This window comes from Phyllostomus hastatus, unplaced genomic scaffold (assembly GCF_019186645.2).
Source record: "Phyllostomus hastatus isolate PE091 unplaced genomic scaffold, TTU_PhHast_1.1 phas_contig_98, whole genome shotgun sequence".
Lineage (NCBI taxonomy): Eukaryota > Metazoa > Chordata > Mammalia > Chiroptera > Phyllostomidae > Phyllostomus > Phyllostomus hastatus.
Window position 1 is genome coordinate 12,437,055 of NW_025333999.1, and position 22,255 is coordinate 12,459,309.

General features: G+C 42.2%; 1 protein-coding gene across 2 annotated transcripts in view; it reads right to left on the reverse strand.

Annotated features, from left to right (window-relative positions):
* Positions 1 to 3,505: 3,505 nt before the first annotated feature.
* The window catches only part of EBF2 (EBF transcription factor 2), a 191,607-nt gene continuing 172,857 nt past the window's right edge, over positions 3,506 to 22,255 (reverse strand). For both annotated transcript variants that reach the window (XM_045853522.1, XM_045853523.1), the window contains exons 12-16: positions 21,082 to 21,147; positions 20,824 to 21,001; positions 18,841 to 19,026; positions 11,429 to 11,596; positions 3,506 to 6,280 (exon numbers count right to left, since the gene is read on the reverse strand). In XM_045853522.1, the coding sequence (XP_045709478.1) occupies positions 6,249 to 6,280; positions 11,429 to 11,596; positions 18,841 to 19,026; positions 20,824 to 21,001; positions 21,082 to 21,147 (630 nt within the window). In that variant the 3' untranslated portion in view covers positions 3,506 to 6,248. The remainder of the gene's footprint in view (positions 6,281 to 11,428; positions 11,597 to 18,840; positions 19,027 to 20,823; positions 21,002 to 21,081; positions 21,148 to 22,255) is intronic.

Below are 22,255 nucleotides of genomic sequence, written 5' to 3' on the forward strand. Positions count from 1 at the left end.
ACTGGCATCCCTAGCTAATAGAACCGAGATGAAGAAATAAAGAATGTATTTTAATGGTGTAGTTAAAGGAAGGCTCCAGAAATAAAAGAAGGCTTGAATTTGAATTTTAGAGGGAACACTGCATCCCAGGGGAAAAATTACAGAGAACCATCCACATGAAGACAAGTTCCTAGCCTTCAAATACAGAGAAAGACTCTTAAGCTGACAGACAAAAGTATCAAGGGTGACCCACTGCCAGTTTACATCTGTTTTCCAGACAAAATTATTTATTGTGCCCCTTTTTGTTATCAAAAGTGTGATGACTCAAACAACAAATTACAAGAATTCCTCATTTACATATGAAGAATAACAGAGGGGAAGGAGAGAGGCATGACTTCAGACACCACCACCACAACCTGTAGCAGTAGAAACTAGCTAAAAAACAAAAACCCTAAATCTTCCCATGAAGTGCTCAAAGAAAGTGTAACCCCAGAAATTTTATACCCAACTGAACATCTATTCAAGTAAAATAGAGTGATCTTTTTTGATACACATGACCCAAAGAGTATAATTTCCTGAGGCTTTCTTGCTTGAAACAATGTTCAGCTAGCCAAGAAAAACAGAGGAAGAAAAGTAGCATTTGTGCCTCAGTTTAAAACCATTATATCCTTCTATTTGCTGCAATATGGTCCCATCTTTGTTCCTTACTGTGAAGTTATCACAAAATACAATAGTCCAACTTGCAAATCAGGAGTTACCTTAGTCACCTCCCTCCCTCTCCTCATCTTATCAGTCAATAGGTCCTGTCAAACTGCAAAGCTTTTTCTCATATCTTTCCTCTACTTTTCGTCTCTATTTGCCAATACTTAAAAAAAATTTTTAACCTCTCCCAAGGACATTTTTTCATTGCTTTATAGAGGAAGAGGGAGAGAGTGCGAGAAACATGGATGTGAGGCAAACACATCAATCTCTGCCTTCTTGTACATGCCCCATTCAGGGGTCAAATCCTCAACCCGGGTATGTGCTCTGACCAGGAACCAAACCTGCAACATTTCAGTTGACAGAGCAGCACTCCAACCATCTGAGCCTCGCTGACCAGAGCTCTATTGCCAATCCTTATTTCAGGTACGAGTCACTCTTGCCAGGAGAATTGCAATGGTCTCCTAATAGCATGAGTAATTTAAAAATGTTTATCAACTGGCATGGCACAAGCACTGGCCAATGAGAAAGGGTCCCAGTCATAGACACAGCATACTGGTGTTTATTCTATGTCTTTTATCCCTTGCCTAATTGGTCTCCTTGCCTCCAATATCCACTTGCTTCATTCCATAAATCACACTGTAGCTACTATGATTTTTGTACAGCATAAAGCCGATTGTGTTTCTCCTTGACTTAAGTTCCTTTAGTAGTTTCCCATTACCTACAGCATAGTCCTGTAGATGAAAGCAACACTCTGGCATGGTGAACAAGGTCTTTGAGGATCCAGTCCTCAACTAATTCTTAAAGTTTCACATCTCATCACTCTTTTGCATTCAGAGCCCTACAGTCACTCTGAACTTCTTCCACTTTGGTAAATGCACCATAAGCATTTTGAGATTGAAGTGTGTGGCCAACAAGTCAAGTGTCATCCCTGGAATAGGAATGGAATGGTCATTCCCCTAAAAGGCCCCCATTCTGGCTCTGGAATTACATCTGAGCATATGAAAATCCACATGAGATAAATTCCAAGGCCAAGATGCAAAGCAGCCTACCTTACAAGCCACCAGCCAGAGGTCTCTTCTTCCTCACTTCCTTCCCATTTTGAGTTTTTGGTTTATTAAACAACAAACCACTTTACACTATAGACACACTTAAACATTTTTTTTTGACTAGCTGACTAACAGGGTAATCCCTAGGGAGTAGATTCTCAAGGGGATGACATTTCCTCTCATTTCTAACAGATCAGCTACCTCTCCATTGTGACAAGGCAGAGCTGCCCTTAGGTGTCAGAATTTAGTCGGCTCAGTCACTCATTCAACAAGTGTTTGTTGGGTACCTCACTGCTCCACATACAGTATTGAGACTGAAAGTGTCCCTGTTCTTATGAGACATCACTCTAAAGAGGACAACAAAAGGACACAAATTATGACAAGGACACAAAAAGAGCTTGGTTAAAGAGAGTAAGTGGGAAACCTGCATGCTTTTTGGTCAGCAAAGTCCTCGCTGAGTAGATGATGCTTCAGCTGAGGCCTGAAGGATGCGGAGGCACCAGCCATGCAAAGACCCAGGGGAAGTGCATCTAGGTAGATAGTGGTCTTCACAGAGAGAGGCAAAGCCACAATGGCGTTCTCACATGAGTGCCTAGGAACAGCATCTCACCCACTTATGCAAGGAACACAGTCTATGTGGTTTCAAGATACCTGTATCTTTGTAGAGAGAAATGAGATAATCCAATTGTAAGAACACTTGTGAATAGCCTGCTTGAAATTCATGTTTAGGGTCACATGAATGCACTGTGTGCATTTCCTTTTGCACATTGTTGTCCGTGATGGTCTTCCCACCTGCAGTGCACACTACCAACGTTTACTCTAAAATTCCTACTATTCTTTGAAAGCCTGACCCAGCCCTGTCTTTCCCATGGAAGCTTCTCTGACCCTTCCAAACCTCTGGGATCATGGTCATCTCTGAGCTCCTACAGCGCTTCTATCTTTTTTTAATCCTTACCCCAGGATATTTTTTTCATTGCTTTTAGAGAGGGAGATAAAGAAACATCAATGAGAAAGAGAAGCATCATTGGTTGCTTCCTGTATGCACCTGGACTGGGGATCCTATGCGCCCCAACCAGGGATTGAACCTGCAACCCAGGTATGTGCCCTGACTGGGAATCAAACCCTCAGCCTTTCAGTTGTGGGCAACGTTCCAACCAGCTGAGCCTCATTAGCCAGGGCAGCCCTTCTACATTTTTGTGCAAGTTATTTTCTATGGATTATTTCCGTCCGGGAGCATTTGTCTTGCTCTCTTCCTATGATTTAAGAATAGGCATCAGAGTTTGTGGCCAGCTTCCAATTCTTCACCCAATGTCTGATGGATCAGTTATAACATTTGTTCAACAAACCCTTTCAAATATAAGTAGACCACCCACCTACCTTAATAATTCCATACAACGGAAGCCCAACATAGAAAGTGGGATCATTTTAGTTTTTATGAAGCAATTTGACTGATGGATATATAGATAAATACATAAGGAAAATGACCTAAAGGCATACATATTCTCTCCTCTATGTGAGCACCTCAGAACATCTGTCATGCAAGCAACAGCTGTAGCAAGATTTTCTCAGCCAGAGCTCAGGGGCTAAGAGTTATAAGAAAACCTCCAAACTTAAGAAAAACGAATCCCAAAGTAACTTTTTCCCAGTTAAAAAAAAGGCAAACATCCAAACAGTTTTACAGTACAAAAATTTTATTTTTTGTTAGGATAATTTAAAGTTTAAAACTGAAGTAGGCATATTCATTTTACAAACAAGATATTCTTTCATAAGTAAGACCATTAAAAACAGTAAACAAAAAAGCTGTCTTTACAAAAAGCTCTGTGCATAGCAACTTTATACTGTATATAACTGACAAAGCAAACAAGAAAAATGAAACTATACAGTTTGAAAATGAGATCGTACTGTACAAAAGGTAGAGAAGTTAATGGTTTTTAAACCATGCATATAGAAATGTGCAAAGAAAAACTGGGAAAAAATACAATGCTATAACAAAAAATGAGATAAATAATGAAGTAAATTGGCCCTTTAAATGAAAAATCTTACACAGTTCCTCTTACAAAGATAGGATAGAATTTGTAGTTACCTATGGAAATACTCGTCTTCCAAGTGGCACAAAAATAACCTGGGACCAGAATGATTCAACAGCAATGACTAAACAGGACAGAGTAGCTTTGTTTTAAATTTATTAGTACACTAAAAATAATCCTTACACACATTTGTACAATTAAATAGATCTGTTGCTGCCAAGGGTCTAGCTGAATGGTCAAGGATGTCTGGTACTTAGGTACACACATTTTTTTTTCGGTGTAAAGCTACCAACAAGTTCTACAATCATTTTGAAGACAGTACTGCACTCATCTTCATGCAAGAGCAAAATTCACAGATTCTAAAAGCAATGCTACTTAAAAAAATTTCCTTATGTTGAATTGGCTCAAATCCAGGTCTAGACATGCTTGACTTTGTTCTGCCTTCACTTTTGGATGGTAATGTGTGTGTCCACACACTCTTCCCCCTCCCATCAGATTTTTCACCAGGGAATTTTCTCTCATGTGTTTCCCTGTATTTTTGGTGCTTTAAGCCCTAACTGTGAGGGACTGTCAGCAAGAGTTATAAGCACGCCAGGTTTCCAATACCTTGGATTCTCCTGTGCATAGAAATAACATTTGGGTCACATTGGGTAATTCCAGAATAGATTAAAGCAAATAAGACCTTTGGGGTTAGGAAGTTGTGGTCATGTATCACTGGGGCAGAATTTACAAATTCATCTAAAATCGGCTCAGATGCACTAAAGGTATTTTCCCATGAGAGCTACATCTAATGTTAGAACCCAACCAAGAACCCCAAACTGGAGCCTGTGTATGAACTATATTTTGGTGCCAATGAGTCAACAAGGAGAACCCTGTCCTGAAAAAAAAATGACATCCTTATTGGCAACCCAGATAAGTCTGGATACATCCCCAGGATCATACAGGCTTTCAAACTCAGCTACTGTTAAGAGGCTTCTACAATGTTTCTGCCCCTCAGAGCCACTCCCAGAACTATGGGAAGCCTATGGCAACCCTGGGTAACTGAGCTGCTTGGAACACAGATGTGCCCAATCTGTGACCCTGCTAGGAATCTGGGTTTCCACCTCTTTGAACATCAGGAGAGGGTTTAGGGCTTTTAATATTCCTCTTCCACACCCCATCCCATTCTTGCCTGGAAACTGTTTCAAGTTGGATACATATCTTTTTTCAAGAGAGTTGAATGCCATGAAATCTACAGAGAAGAAAGGACTTGAAATCTGAAGGGTCCAAGAAACAGAGTCATTCTCTGCAAACCCTGTTTCTGAAGTTCTGGAGGGCTTTCACCTCAGTGCTGAACCAGGTAACCCGAGAGGAGGGGGCGTGTGGCTCTGTCAGGAATTCCAAGGGGGCAGCTGGCTTGGGAAAGTCATGGTGACTTTGGCTCTTCTGTAAGGTGAGACTCTTCTTTCTCTGGGGTGCAAAGCCGAAAATGCACAAAAACGGGAATTCTCTGCACCACTCAGGGGAGAATGTTGAAAGCTAGTATAAGTTTAAAAAAAATCACAAAGAGTGAATACCAAAAGGGACTTGTAGACTATTTAGAAAGCAGATGGGGATGGGAATGAATTGATGGGCTTGAGTATTTGTATATTTGCAGGGACTTGAATCTTTGTTTCTGTGTTGGGTTGTTCTGTAGGATTCTACATTAGGTACTTGTTCTTGCCCATGGGTCAGTAAAATGATGGAAAAAGAGGGGGATGCAAGATGGGGATAAGAGTCTAGTAAGTAACTGCAGTAATAGTCACACACCTTTTAAACTTGTTACTACATGTTTGCATCAGTTTCATTTTACATTGGAAAGAGAACTTCCTCTCTTCCAAAAAGGTCTTAATTTCTACCTCTACTTACAATAAGTTACACGTTATTTATTTAAATAATTGTAAAACATTTTAAATTTTTCCCTTTTTCTTAAAGAGATTAAACTATAAGCAAACACACATACAACAACATTTTGTCATTCAATTCGGGTTTCGTTTTAAGAAAGTCTTCCATGCTGGTACCCTGTTTTGTTCAGTTTTTTTCTGCATAAACTAAATTGGTATCTGAAAGGCTTCATAGAAAATAGAAACTTTCAACTTTTTTTCCTACAAAGAAAAACAAATAGTATCCAAAATATTAAGCTTGAATTGTTTGCCAATTTTTTCTTAAATATTTTACAAACATAGGAAGGTGGTTCTTATAATGTTCATAACAAAGAATTGCATTTCTGCTTTTAGCACTGACTACGTCAATGACACCTTTTGTCCTTGTCCCCAAGAGGGTCAGTTTGTGTAGCCACCATCAGAACTACACAAGAAAGGTGAGACCAGGTAAGAAGCGGCTCCTCATTGACCCAAGTCTGTCCATCATGTCCATTTGTGGGGCACAACCCTCCCCAAAGAACAGATAGTGCTTTCTTCATCACTGGTCCATCAGAGTAAGTAGTTTTGTGCTCTGAGAAAGCAGCTCTTCTTCTTTACATCGGGGGCACGACAAGTCCGGTCATGGCTGTGAGGAGAGAGTGACACAGGAATGAGACTGGGAGGCTTTTTACAACAAGGCTGTAACACAGTGAGAGGGGCAGGTAATGGCACTGGAAGTCTGGTGCAGTCAAGGAAGGTGGTGCCTTCAGCTGATATGGGGGCCCATTTTTCCAGGTCTGGTTTAGCAGAATGCCTAGAAAGGCCCTGAAGCCTACCAATTACTGCAATACAGCCAAAGCTTGCTGAATTTTGCTCAGAAGGCCAACAGTTATGTTTTGCTTTGTTTTATATCAGTGGGTTGTGTACATGACATAATGGACATGAACATGTAAACTAACCTGTATATGTGTGTGATATATTTTTTCATTATTAGACTAAAATAATTTCTAGATTATACAGTTCCAAATCACTTAGTTGGAACAGGAAAGAATGCTCCAGGTGCCGAGTCAATATTGAGTTACTTAATAGGCATCATTTATAACAAACAGACTTTCTATGCATCCTAGGTTTCTACCTATTCTAGCTAAGATTTAATCAGCTTTTTATTTTCTAACTTGCTCATCTTCCTTTGGTGCTCACTGCTGATGTGTAATACTCAGTCATCAAAAAATGCTGATGCACTGGAATAGAAAATTTAATTTAGTTCCTAATTTGAGAGTCACTCCAATCTCCTCTCTTCAGCCCCTGTCCAAATATAGTGTCCAGTGTCTCATCAAGAGGATGGGGACCATGCCAGTCTGGGTGGCATCAGGTCGAAGGCTTTCCCTTGACATGGGAAATAAAGCAGCATCAGCAGTACAGAGAAACCACCTAGAAGATGCACTCCTCTGGCCTTGGCCTTCAGGTGAGAAACCCACAGAATTTTCATAGTCTTGGAAGCTGGCTGAATAGTTTTCTTGCATCAAAACTTCAAACCACATCTAAAATTGGATCCATTATTTGTACTCTCTATATCTCATCTTGGGCTTATCAATTAAAGAAACAGTTTGCTGCAGAGTGGTACTTACTAAGCTTATAAACAAATGGCCAAAATTCTTCCTGCTTCACCCAACATACCTCTCTCCCCATCTCTCTCCTCCTCCTTCTCTCTCTCCTTCTCTTCCTCCCTCTTCTCCTCCCCTGCCCTCTCTTCCTCCTCCTCCCTCTCCTTCCACCCCTCCTCTTATGCCAGCAGTCTTCTCGGGCAAAATTGTCAGCCATATATTTCCCTGCCCATACAGCTTTTATTGAATGTTTGTGAGATCTGGATTAAGGTCTTACACAGCTAGCAAAGCCTTAATTATTTTTGCCTGTATTACTATATATTGAATCGATGTAGCTTTTCAATAAACACAGTTCAATTCTGGACACTCCCTGATGATTTGGAGATGTAGCAACCCTGGTAATTATCCTGGAGTGTAGGAGGTTTTCTTATTTTATTTTACTTTATTTTTCCTGGAGGGAGCTGGAAAATGAATCAGGTGCCTAGTGAATAATATTATCTCGATACTCTATACTCATCAACTGTAAATGCCCGAGAGATAAGGTGGCGAGCGGGACAAGGACACTGCAAGTATAGCTCTCCGGCAGGGAGACTCTGGCTCACATTTTCAACTTTAACTTGTCTACTGCATTTAAAACTCATCACCCCTTCCTTTTTCTGGATCCTCAGAGAGTCACCTACAGAGCTTATTAAAAGGGCAGAGCCACTCAAAGAACCAGATCCACTGCATGTCAGCAGAACAACAGCCTTTACATATTTTTCCTTTCCCTAGTCTCACATCGGGCATTGGGTGGTGCAGTGTCTGCTGCAAGGTGGGCCTGACTTTTTGCTGGTAGAAACCATGGCCAGTAGACAGAAAGCGAAAGTGAATTGGAGGAAAAGTCAGCTTTTTTCATGGGGGGGAAGGGAAAGGCTTAACGGTACTTGGTCCATTTTGTTTTGGCCTTTGGCATTTCATGGCAAAGCAATAATCCCCCTTTGGTCCAGGTGGGAAATAGATATGGGTGAAAGGTGAGGGAGGAATTGCACTATTCTTGTCCCCAGAGAGACAGCAGACTGTCACAGCATAGACTCTAGAGTCAAAATGTCTGAGGTCAAATCATCAGTCACTTTCCGTGAGGCCTTGGGAAAGCTGCTTAACTAAAAATGGTGATAACAGCATGGCCTTCCCCTTTGGGTCACATGGGAGACCTGAACAAGGTAATTCGTGTGCAGCGCTTGGTTCGGCACTTTGCACGTGCTGCTCGGAAACAGTTAGCAAGTGTTAGAGGGTACTGACCGCACAGGTCCTCTGCAGAGGAGCACATACAACCTCCTCAACCCACAAGTCAGAGGAGAACCTTCCCATTGGCCTGTGATCACCAACCTCCCCCTCCCCTTGGACCCTGTTTTCACTCTTGCACTGTCTCTCTCTAAAGAGGAGGTGTGCGCCTGCCACTCCAGGCTCCTTTGCTCAGGGACTGTAGGTTGTGCAGTCAAACGTCAGCGTGGGGTTTTCTCTGTCTGCAGCAAAGCACGCCTTGCAATGCTGGGCCTTGAGTTTCTACTCACTGGGTCCGAAATGAGGAAGAGTCCTTCATCAATCCCAGCCTCCTCTCTGCTGGTCTGCATGTAATATCCTTTACCATTCCTGATATCCACACAGATTACTTCACAACGACCTTTGCAGGTATCTTACAGCTTTCCTACTTAACAGACGAGGAAAGTGAGGCTCTCAGAGGACAGTGATGTGTGCAGGTTCACCCAGCATGGAAGCTAGATGAGCTAGAACTCCAGCCCACATCTCAGGAGTCCGGTCTAGGGTTCCCTCAAGGCCTGATGCCCTTTGAGGGTCTCCTCCACATTCTCTTTTAGTTCTCCCCCATTACTTTCTATTTTCATAGTTGTCTAATTTTTTAGTGGACAATCCTAACTTAATTACTTCCTTTCTCCTCCTTCTCCTCCTTCTAAGGTTCAAATCACCAGAAAAATTTGGAGAAAATTGTAGGATCCAAAGAGGCTTGGGACCTTGCAGTGATTCCACAGAAATGAAACAAGGGCCCAGACCCTGTGCCTACATGTGAGCAGCTAAATCATAACTCCTACAGACACGATCGAGAATGTGCGGCTTGCCCAATGTACAGACACTGTGTTACAAAAGGGAGCACTTGAAACCTATGTACTTTATTAACCAATGCCACCCCAATAAATTCAACAACAAATATTTTTTAAAAAGAGACTGTGCAGCTTAGCCATGCTCTTAGCCTAAGCACTCTGACCTGTGGTGACCTGAAGCTCACATGGGGTCTTTTGGCTGTTTTGCTGCTATTGTCCCAGCAGGAAAACCTCACTAAGAGCACACAGACCCTCCCAATCTCTCTGGGCCACTGAGCCCTGACCAGGCAACAGCACAGGGGGCCTTGGGGGTGCAGCGACAGACAGGGTGGGAGTTCCAGGCCATGGGCACCAGAGAAAACTTGTCCTGGCTCTGGTAAGGGACAAGAGTCAAGCAGGCCACCCAGGTGGATCTCCCTGGACAGGACAGACCGGAAGGAAGATCTGTGACAGCCAGTGCTTTGTGAGAGAGGAGGGGGGCAGGGGTAGCAAGGAGAAGTCAAGTCATAATTCTTTCCTCAAAGTGAAACTGAACATATTTGCAAGGGTGGCCTGGAAGGAGGGAAAGGCCGCGTCCCTCCACCTGCCAACATCTGCAGTCCTCCTCAGCCTGTCCCGGGCCTCTCACACTGTGTTTCCCCCTGTACGGCCTCCACCTGGTGTAAGGGATATAACTAAAACCAGAGAACTAGGGAAGAAGGTGGTTGTGGAAAAGGGGAGGATACAGCAAAGTTTTAGCAGTTGTTCCTGTGTCCTGATCTGAATATGAAGCCATCATGGACTAAAGTCTGGGCATGTCCCCTAACAATGGGATGAAAACCACGAGTTGGAAGGGAGGCAGGCAGGTGGAGACACTTAGCTACAGGCTGAGCCTGTTTCTCTATGAATTAGACATCTGGATGAAAACCAAAGTACGTATGTGTATATATTTCCTCCAAATACACAGATGTTTCCAACTACTCACATGTCAGGTGGCATGTAGACCCAACAGCTTTGTCTACTTAGAAGAAAAGGAATTTCCAGGGACTCTTCTGAGGGCTGAGTTTTCAGTTCTCATTTGAAAGTTTCTCTGTAAGGTCTCTAGACTTTGATAAGACACAACCATCTCTGATGGCAGGACGGGACAGAAACCTAAACACACCTCCCAGGACTCTGCTCAAACACAAGTGGTGATGAACCCTCACTGGTATCTTCAAAGGACCAGGAACCCGCCTGCTCTCATAAAGCCACTAGGCAGATGCCGTCCTGGGCATGACAGCACCCCCAAAGCTCTGCTGACCTCAGAGGCTTAGATCCACGAGGGTTAACCAAACCTCTGCCCATCACAGCTTTATCCAGCACTGCTGGTGGTGAATGTTTTCATGTCAAGTCATAAGGAACAGCCTAGAAATAATGTGGGTCGTCAGGACCCACAGCGTCCAGCAGTTTTCAATTTGCTCTTTTGCCGTCAGCTGCCTCCCATTCACACAGAGATGATTAGATTCTCATGTACTCATCACATTTGGGTTACGTCATGTCATATTATATTTTAAGACACTGCTCAAAAATGGATTTGATGGGTGATTAATTTCTGTTCTTAGACACAGTATGTCTTTTTTCCTTTCTTCCCTACCCCACCCAGATCAGTCACCTGCTATCAATTTGACTAGCGCACAACCAGCATGCTCAGAACCTGCTGGTGCCCCCAGCAGAGCCTGTGTGTTTGTGCCCTGGGAATGTGTATACACCACGTGTAGCAAGCTGGCCAGGCAGGCATCCGATGTGGTGCCCAGGCACCTGCTAGGGAACAGTGGCATGACCCTGTGGAAAGCAAATGTCTGGGAGGTCCAGACACCCCTGGAGGGCATGCATGGCTCTGCCACAGTTAATCCTCTGATCCTGCAGAGCTATTTGATGTCTGCTCTCCCCCATCTTGCTCTGGGATGAAGCACTACACCAGCTGCACAAGCCATTCATGCACCAGGGTGGAAACACCAAATCATCTCTTTGGAAGCAAAGTGCCTAGAGCTGTAGGATGATGCCATGCTGTTTGCTCTTACTCTGCTGGCCCTGGAGCACACGTGTCACGCTTATGCCCAAAGGAGAACCTTTGCTCACCTCTGAATCCATTTCCATTGCCACTGGAGCAGGCGGGCGAAGGGGAGCCTTGGGGCCTGATGACAGGGGCAAAGGCACTCTTCTGTTTGACAGCAGGAAACACTGAAGAGGAGAATGGGAGGATGGAAGACGAGCTGGAAGATCCAACAGTGGGACTGGAGGACATGACTGGAAAGCAAAGGCACAACCCTCTTTTAGAAAGGGACCCATCGAGAAGGGAAGTTCTTTCTTTAGGACATATAACCTGTATACAGCTATTGAGAAACTACTCATTTGTTCCAGGCATTGTTCCAGAGTCCAGGAACTTAAAAATGTTGAATGGAACAATGTCCCTGCCCGTCCAGTGGAAGGCATGGACAAGGAAAACAACTGAGAGGGTCGTTATTTAACTGGACAAACGTATACAAGGCTAAGCAGGTGCAGCGGGTAGATGCCCTCCTGTCCAGGAGAGTCAGGAAGACATTGGCAGGATGGGGTATTATGATAGGTCTTAACTCATGGGTAAAAGCTCATTAAGAGAAGACTAAGACCAACATCTGAAGAATCACCTCATGTCCTTCCACCCTAAAAAGAAGCCTGTCTGGGACTATGCATGACCCTGGCAACTCTCAAAGCTCTGGTGTTCTGAGGGACAGGGTTAGCATTTCCTTAGCGAGTGCCATCTCTACTGGCCATCTCCTCACTAAATGTACACATTTATTGACATTTAGGAGATGGTTTTCCCCTCCCTCTACTTTCTGAGCTCCTGGGAAATAAGGCTGCAAGCCAGCCTCCTCTGATGTAACGCAAAGAAAAAATACCAATGTTAATGTTAAAACTACTTAAAGGAAGCCAAAAGCTAAGTGTGGTAATTGCCAAGGAAAATAAAGGCAATTTACACAATGAAGCACCCCACCTCTTAAAGTTGGAGACTCCAAGTGACATCACACAAGAAGATAATTTTATGTTCTGTGTGCAACTTGCTCAAGAAAGGGGTTAACCAAAGTTCATGAGGGTGAAATTGTTAGATATAGCATATTAGAATAGAAGGTCAAGTTTCATGGGCTCATTTTAGCATCCTCTCCAGAATTCTGAACTGTCCACATCAACTGATTTGGTAAAAGATGACCAGGACCCATTGGCAAAGCCCACAATAAAGGCTGGCAGTGCTAACTAATGTCTGCTTCATATCTTTGGTGGCCCAGCTTCTCCACAATTAAATTTCAAAAGTGAGGACAGGAGTGTGACTTATGGTTCAAAGACCAAGTACAAGGTGAAGCGAAGGTCAAATGTTTTGATGTCCTGTATAAGATCCATCCCAGTTTCCCCCTCTCATTATAGAGATATGCTTCAGGCTGTGTTCACACAATTGCATATATAATGCAATCATAAAGCATGTCTCCAATAAGATGTCTTTTACAAACATACTGCAAACCAGAGTCTTTGCTAAAAGTGCTTTATCTGAAAACTGCTTATCCTCAGGTAGTCCTGATTTAAAGAGCTATGCAGAAGGAAGCATCCAACTACACCTCTGTCTTTCCTTAAGTAATATGAATGAATCAAAAGAAAAAAACTGGAAAGGAAAGTGAAGTCCTGGAAGAATCTCACGGCATATTTGAGGATGCGAATGAAGAAGACAACGGGCTACTTCACCGGCATTATATGCTAGGACGCAGGATTCAGCACTGGAATTGAACCTCAGTCGGAGTTCCAAGCAAAACCTCCTCTTCTCTCCTTGGTTTTAGCAACAATAAAATGTGTGTGGGAGCAGGAAGGGAGGAAGGGAGGGGACCTCTCCTGTCTCTGTGAGGCACAGGATCAGAGGCCAGAGAAAAGCGGAGACTCAGGAGGCCTGGTGCTGACCATAGTCCGGTCTCTGCCATGGTGTCTCACCCATCCTTGCAGGCTCCAAATGGTGTCTTGGTTTTTGCATGGGCAATAGCAGGCCCTCCCGTCATGCACCACAACAGAGGAGGGCATTCACAATGTGAATTAGGCACACACACCTCCACACACAGTTACCTGTCTATTCAACATAGGACTTGCTTTCACAAATATTTCTTTTCTCATAACAGAGCCAACCTAAAGGGGGTTGATTAGATCAGATGTGACTGCCTCTCAGCGGAAGAGGGGTGATCTCAAGCTTTACTAAATGGCATAAAAAAACTGTTGAGAGTTAAATAAGCCCCAAGCTATAACGTTCCATTTAAAAGATTTTCTTTTTACAAAATGTTTGCCAAATGCCACATAACACCCAAATTAATTTAAAATTTAATACAACTACAATAAAAATCTTAAAATGAATTTAAATTTGTGAACATCAACAAATGTAATTTCTATGTTTATCTGTTTAAAGAAACAACAACACTAAAGGAAACAGAACATTTTGTTTAAAAAAGTTTAAGCAGTAAGGAGGCATTTATCTTTACATAATAAAACTTATAATAAATCTACATCAATGAAATCAGTGTTTAACTAGCATAAATATAGATAGACAACTCCTTGGAGAAAATAGAGTCCAGAAACAGACCTGGGTGTATATGACAATTAAAATTTAATAAAGGCGACATTTCCAATTAGTGGGGAAATAAATGCACAGGAACAATACACTGGCCATGTGGAGATTAATTTAGAGTGCTTCCTCACATTAAACACCGAAGTAAATCTAAGTGGATTAAAGGGTTATTGGTAAAAACAAAATTATAGAGGTGCTAGTGGAAAAACTAGGGAAGTTATATAATTTACATAATCCTTTCCACCCCTGAACCTAAACAGAGCCTCACCAGACAGATTTGCTAAATGACAAAAAACTTCTGTAACACACACAGAAAAGGCAAAAGACAAATTAGGGAAAGTATTTGTGATAATTATCAGTCCTGACCGGTGTGGATCAATCTGTTGGGTTTTCCCGAGCAACAAAGTGTCGCATGTTCCAGCCCCAGTCAGGGCACATGCCTGGGCTGCAGGTCAGGGCTCGTCTGAGAGGCAACCAGTCGATGCTCCTCTCACATTGATGTTTCTCACCCTCTCTTTCTTCCTCTCTCACTCTCTCTCAAAAAAAAAAAGTAAATAAACATTTTTTAAAAATCTTTGTGATAGTTATCAGAGGTGTACCTGTCCTCAATAGCTAATAAGTTATCATAAACTAATTAGAAAAAGGAAAACATCCCAGTAGAAAAATGGGCAAAAAAGTGCATGGAAAGGAAAAATCACAAAAGGAAAAGAAAATGACCAAAAGCCATTTACAGACCTATAAATGTTCAAATGATTAGTCATCAAATGCCAATTAAAATAGTACCGAGATGTTACTTTTCACTTACAAAATTGATAATGATGAAGAAAAAGTTAACAGGCAGTGAAGCAGATATTCTTCCTTTCCTAAGGGCTAGGAACCTCTCTGGAGTGGCAATAGCTACCAATGGATTTCTGTTTTTTAATGTGCATTTTTTTATCCCAGTAAAATAATTTCTAGAAATTGATTTCTGGGAAATAATCATAAACATGCCAAAAACAGATCCAAAGACTGAGACATAACTGAAGTGACCATCAACAAGATCAGCTATGTAAGCCTATCAAAGGGGCACCATGCAAACACTGAAACTGATGTCGGAGAAGAATACAGAATGACATGGGCCGACAGGCCTAGATGAATAACGCAGATTATGCAATAACCTATACATCGGACCCACTTGCATTTTTTAAAAACATACAGAGCAAAAGTCTAGAATGATGTGATTTACATCCAAACTCCGAGTCATATCGCTGACTGACGGGATAATGAATGTTCTTAAATTTATTCCTTCTGCTTGTCTAATATGGACAAGTTTTCCATATTTCCAAATTTTCTACAATGAATATGTATTACTTTTGATGTAGCAGAAACCAGTAAAAGCTGTTAAAATAGACAAATGGAAAAAAATCTCTATTTCTTTGGTAAAAAATAATATAATCTTTAGCAATAGGCATAAGAGCTGTCTTGGATATTAATGTTCCTCTTCGATTTAAGGCTTTACCTCCTGTAAACTAGGCTTTCTGTTTACTTTTCTGTTAGAAAAAAGCAAAAGACTAATATTACATTTCAAATTCCTGGGGGAAGCTTGTTGACTGTTGTTAACTTTGCAAAGCAAACATCACTCCTCATATCTGGCCTCCATGTCTAAGACATGGGTTGGCACCACCAACAGATTTTTCTGGAGCCTCTCTTCACACCTGAGACTTTGTTCATTTCGCCACTTTTCTTCTACTCTTCCTTTCATGGGTCTTGAGGCTGAATCTCATTAGTTGTGCATCAGAACAGACACAGCAGTTTTCAAAATGTGTCTGTCCGTGGTTGGAAGGCCATACGTCAAAAGTTAACAGTTATCTCTACATAGAAATAAAGGATGTCTTCTTTTTCCTTTTTACATATACATGCTTTCTAATTGTCTATAATGAACATGTTACTATTGTAATAGGATAATTTTTTCTTTCCTGAAGAAAAAGACAATAGAAATTATCAAAATGTTAACAGGGATGTTTTTCATGGTCAGAGTAGGCTTTCTTTTTAAAACTATTTTCATGGGCTCTACATTGTCTATAGTAATCACTCAGTAATCTACAATAAAAAATGTCTTGGTATTTACTTTCGAAAATATAAAAATACTGAGGCCCGGGGCACAGTCTAAGACTACGTGTATAAAGTTAGGAGTCTCTGAAGACAGGTTGGATTTCTGTCTTGTGGATTTTGTTCCAAAAATTTTGGATTTGCTTGGTGATTATTCCACATTGGAAGAGGTGGTCCCTGGGTGTTGCAGGCTTGAATAGGCCATCTTTGGGGGCAGTAGTGTGCACCATTTGGGGAAAGTTAATCACACATACTCACATATGAAAATCTCTCTGGACATGGCTCTCTATGGATAGAGACCAAAGTAAAGGCCAGCACATCTAGCCCAGACATCTCTGTGAACATGGGAGTTCAGGCAAAACCATTTCACTTCTTATAAGAATTGGTCGTCCAGCTTGGGTCCAGCTGGACCTCACCAGGTACACATCCTCCTTTGCATTGAGCCATTGCATTTGCTGGCACTCAGGGGTATGTCAGCATTTCATTATAACCCCCTATTGTCAGGGGTTCAGAATTCAGCCATAAAAACGTGCACTGAGCTGGAACTTGGCACACACTGCTACCGCCAGGAAGTGAAGTTTGTATGTGAAATTGAAAAAACATCTGTTTGGCCATTTTTGAAGTGGTGTAAGAGAAAAGCAGTAAAGACGCAGAGCGATACTCTGCATTGGCCAGTATCTAATGCAAGTCAATTTGATGGAAAGGCTTGGCTGTATTTCTTTTAATGTCTCTGGCAAGTGACTGCTCCATGGCATGGCATGGCCACATCAGACTAATTTTTTAGTTCAAAAAATAGAATGAAAAAAATCACAAAATTGTGTTTTTAGGCAAAAGCAACTGAATAGATGAAATGCTTTCCTTTGGGCTGTTTTTTTTACTATTTGCTTTTTGTTTTGTTTCATTTTGTTTTTGTATTTCCTAGAGGAGTTAAACTTAGCTGGTTAGAAATACAGGTCAGGTACTACTGGCAAGAGCTCTACAGGGTATTCAGTACATTGGCAGTAGAGGATTTTATTGTAACGAGTGCACTGTTTGGAATCCCACTGTCAGAGCACAGCTCCTTCAGAGCCTCCCTCAGAAAACGAGGGTGCACAGATCACACAAAGCCAGCAGGAGCTAGGAGGAGGCGCTCAGCAGGGTTACCCTCCCCTGTGTGCACGGAGCCCTCCTCTTCCTGTCCTGTGTATGCTGTCTTGTTTGCTTTGAAGATTGGGGTGTTACTATGTTCCTGTGGCAGTGGCATTGAATGATCAAGATAGGGAGGTGTCACTCACTGGGGTGGGAAGGGTTCTTCCTATCAAATGAATTATTGGTAAGAAACATCAAGCAATTAACATCCAGTGGATATTTTCATTCATCTATTCATTATCTGTCTGTCTGTCTGCATACCATCTATCTATCCTCTCCCTCTTCCTCCCCCTCCCTAGTCTCTCCCCAGCACACCCACTGCTCCCTCTCTCTTTTCTCTCTCCCTCCCCATCACCAAACTACACACTATATTATTATATTGACAATTTTTGATCTACAAAAATGACAATTTCACATGGTTCAACCTCATATACATATTTTACTCATAAATGTATGCTTGAGCATGGGAAATGACCATTTTGAAAATCAAAAATAGGTCATTTTATATGTTTCACTCTAATAATGTATTATAAACATACAAAATATTTCTTACATTACTGAATAATTTAAAAACATGGCATCTTGAATCTGATGATGTGTTCTAGTACCATTTTTACTATTTATTGGCTATGAATCCTTGAGTGATTTAATAGTAATTAATATCTTAGAGGGGAAATGATGGTAATAATAATTAGTGATATTATATCCATGTCATAGACTCAGCGTGGTGATCACATTGTAAGGTATATAAATACTGTACACCTGAAAGTAATAGTATATTGTATACCAACTACACTTAAATTTTTTTTAAAAAGGGGGTTTTGTCTCCATGTATCACACTTTCACACACACTCAAGTTCCATCTCTTTAGGCCAGTGATTTGCACCTGGTGTGCCACAAGAATTTTAACACACGCAATCCCTGACTCAGGCCCCTACTCATCCAAGTCAGGGGCACAGACCTCTTTTCCCTTAGATTGTCAAATTAAAAAATTACAATAAGCCAACACAACAATAGCCATTTGGTGTGAATAAATCAAAATTATACCTATTTTTTGTCAGATCAGCAAAAATATAGTATGCTTTTGGTGTGCCACAGAATTGAGTAATTAGTTTATGTGTGCCGCAAGAGGGAGAGGCTGAAAACCGCTGCTTCAGGAGGAGGAGAGAACCACGTAAGAGAGTGAGAGGGGAGCCTGGTGTGATGCCCAGAGCAATGAGACCCTGTAAATTCTGCGGCCAAAAGACTGCCCTGCTCTATTCTAGCTGTGGAGTCTCAGGTAGGTCAGTGACCTGCAGTCCACCTAAACCTCCTCACCTACAGCCGCATGATAATCATCCTGACCTCAGAAAGTCCTCATGAGGAGTGACTGAAACATCACATCTGAAAGTGCGTAGTGAAGGGTGTCCATCAGAACTGAACTAGGATCTGAATTTCTCCCAGCTACGCAAGCCATAGCGGCTCTTTCTCTGTAAAAAAAGGGAGAATTCCATCCCTTTCCTCTCCCCCAGAAGGCTTTGAGGAGCCAGAGGCGCCCAAGTCCAGCCAGGAGGAAGGAATAAAAAGCAGGAAGGACATTTCATCAGCAAATTGGGTTCTTCTTGCGCGAGTCAGTTAAGATGTAGGAAGGCAACTCTTGCTCGGAAGAGGAAAACCCAAGGACAGAGGGACAGGGAGAGGCGGGCACTGGCAGGGCACTTACTTCCGTATGGGGAGCCTGTCGGGGAGCCGTTGAGGAATCCCGGTGATCCCGGAACGCCCAGGTTAGCCATGGGGACGTTGCTGTAGCCATTCATACTGTTACTGGAGGTGCTGTAATTGGACTGCTGAGGGGTGGAGCTGGACGAGTAGCCCCGAGGAGAGATGCTGCTAGTGTTGCGGATGTATCCTGGATGACAGAGGAAACCGAGTAGGTGGGCCTGCGCGCGTGCCCTGCAAAGCAAACGCCCGCAGCACAGATCCGCCCAGCGCCAGAACCCAATGCGCCACCAAGCCGTTCCTGGGCGGGCGGGGGGGGGGGGGGGGGCGGTGTCTGCATTTTGCCTTTGTCCTTTTATACTTTCCCTTCCTTTTCCCATCCTACACAAGGCCTTGTCCTTCAGAGTCCCTCTTTCCTCTTGTTTTGCATTTGCAGTCAGCCTTGCCAACTCATGCAGAGGAATGAATGCACAGTGACATCTCCCAAATCGTATTTCATAGGGCACTAGAGCCCCATGAGAGATTAACAGGTATCACTGAGAAAAGCATCGTATGGTCAAACTGTGGCGGATGTTGCATACTGCAACCATTCCTTGAAGATCAACATATAAAGGGCCTAGAATAACTACGCCGGTTTAACTTTGCTAACCTAGTACTTTCCAAATGAACACACCCTAGCATCTTTCCCGGAGCAGTGGGCAAAAGGCATTCCGCTAGCATCTCCAGGGCCACTGCTATTCTGCGGGGGCTTGGGAAATGTTAGCGACCACGCCCTGGGTAGGGGCGAGGGACATTTCATTCAAAAAGTGTTAAGTTCATTTGAATGTGCTGTTCCTTGACCAGACTTGGAAGCATCAGTAATTGAGTTGGGGTGAATCCAGCCTGAAAGTGGGATGGGGAAAGGGACAATGAGTCCTCCCCATACTTCTGAACCTCTGGCACAGGGACATCACCTAATCTATTCTGAAATAACCCTCTTTGGGTAAAGTGTCTCTAAATATACTCTATTTAGGGTATAACCCAAATTTTTAAAAAATTAATATATCCCGCCCACCCCTTTGTAAGAAACCACCCTTGGCCCTCAGCGGTGTGGCCCAATGGATTGAGCACCAGCCTGCAAACAAAAAGGTCAGGGGCTGATTCCCAGTGAGGGCACATGCCTGCTTTGCAGGCCAGGTCCCCTGTTGGGGGTGTGTGAGAGGCAACCAACCAATGCGTCTCTGCTTCTCTTTCTCCCTCCCTTCCCCTTCTCTCTAAAAATAAATAATAAATAACCATAAAAAATCACCCTGGGTATGAGAATGAGGAGTTTCCATCCAATGGATGAATGAAATCAGAAATAACGCCATCTCAGGTTAGGGACATTAAGAATATTTACTTCTAAAAAATGATTCATGATAAATTTAGTGCCTTAATAAAATCAACCTCGACAAAAATATTTACACAATATACTTTGCATGTAAAAGCACAGTTAACTATATAAACTTGTTGCTATATATTGTATGTGGGGTAATACACAAAAAGAAGTTACCAAATAAAACCAAGCCATGCACCCTTGGCTACTAGGAAGAGAGAGTTGGGTATAATAAACAATAATGGCAATGGCTTAGCTTCTTTCCATTATTCAATCTGATGATCACAACAGCAGAAGTATAAATTTTACTCAAATAATACCTGTAAATCTAGTTTCAGTAAGCCTAACCCTTCTAAAATCAATATAGTCAATCTGGTTCTTCCATATTTCTAGTTGAAGGTATTTTACCTGGTATTTTCCAGGTATTTTACCTGGTACATCAATAACTCAAAATCCAATAATAATACACTGGCTCTAATGTCAAGATAACCCAATAGTACGTGCTTGTGCTGCTTATCTGAGGACACACTCTTTTGATGGTGCATGAATTGAGCTGTAACTCTTTCCACTCCAGCAGAGCCAACCTTTTCAATGTCTCAGCTGTTTGAGTTTTGACCCTGATGAAGGTCGTACCTTGATTATTTCCCTGGGTTGACTCTGAGATGCTGACCCCAAGCTGGCTGCCATAAGAATTGATGCCCATCATGCCACTGTGAGCCGGAGAGCTGGAGAGAGCCGGGATCTGGCTGGGGTTCCTGGGGACACTGTAGAGGGCTTCAGCAATATCTGCGGCTCGCTTCAAAATGATGTCCTACAAAACAGCAGTGAGGTGAGCATCAGGCCCAGCATAAGGAGACAAATTCAACGGAGTCTGAGATGTGAGTGCCTAACCTGGTTATTGTGTGGTGTGCCATACAGGGCCTCCACCAGATCTGCAGCTCTTTTCAGCAGCATTTCCTGGAAAAGGAAACATAGAGTGGGGTATAAGCAAAAGTAAAGCCCCAGATGGTAATTGAAAAGGAAAATTATGTATAAAAATAAAATGTCCAGACATCCCCCTAAAATGTAAGTACTAGCCAAGAAGTCCTATATATGGCTCAAGAGGTAAAATATACTCATATATATAAATCCCTCTATAAATATGTCTCTACATGGAATTCACCTAGATAAAATGGATCCATAAATGCTGATGCTGCCAAAAAAAAAAGTAAATCAAGGGTGGAGCTGGTTAAAATGAATAATGCCACAAGAGTTTTATTAAGACCTACTTTCAGATCATTCCATTGAACAATCTGGTACTCTAATCAACCAAGTATTGTTTTTTTCTTTTAATCTTTATTGTATTTTTTAACATTACCTTTTAGTCCTCTTATACCCCCTCCCCTCAACAATCACCACACTGTTGTCCATGTCTATGAGTCCTTTCTCCTTTTAGCTCAATCCCTCTACTCCCTAACAAACCCCACCAAAGCTGCCATCCTGCTCTCCATTGATGAGTCTGTCCCCATTTTCCTTGTTAGATCATTAGATTCCACATATGAGTGAAATCATATGGTATTTGTCTTTCTCTGACTGGCTTATTTCACTTAGCATAATGTTCTTCAGGTCGATCCATCTGGTCACAAAGGGTAAAATTTCCTTTTTTTACGGCCAATTAGTATTCCATAGTGTTTATGTCCCATAGTTGTTTTATCCACTCATCTATTGATGGACACTTGGGCTGCTTCTATATCTTGGTGATTGTAAATAACACTGCAATGAAATAGGGGTGATTATGTTCTTTCATATTAGTGTTTTGGGTTCCTTTGGATATATTCCCAGAAGTGGGATTACTGGATCAAAATGCAGATCCATTTTCAATTTTTTGAGGTATCTTCAAACTGCTTTCCACAGTGGATGCACTACTCTGCATTCCCACCAACAGTGCATGAGGGTTCCCTTTTCTCCACATTCTCACTAGCTCTTATTGTTTGTTGATTTATTGGTGATAGCCATTCTGACAGGTGTGAGATGGTATCTCATTGTGGTTTTTATTTGCATTTCTCTGATGATTAGTGATGTTGAG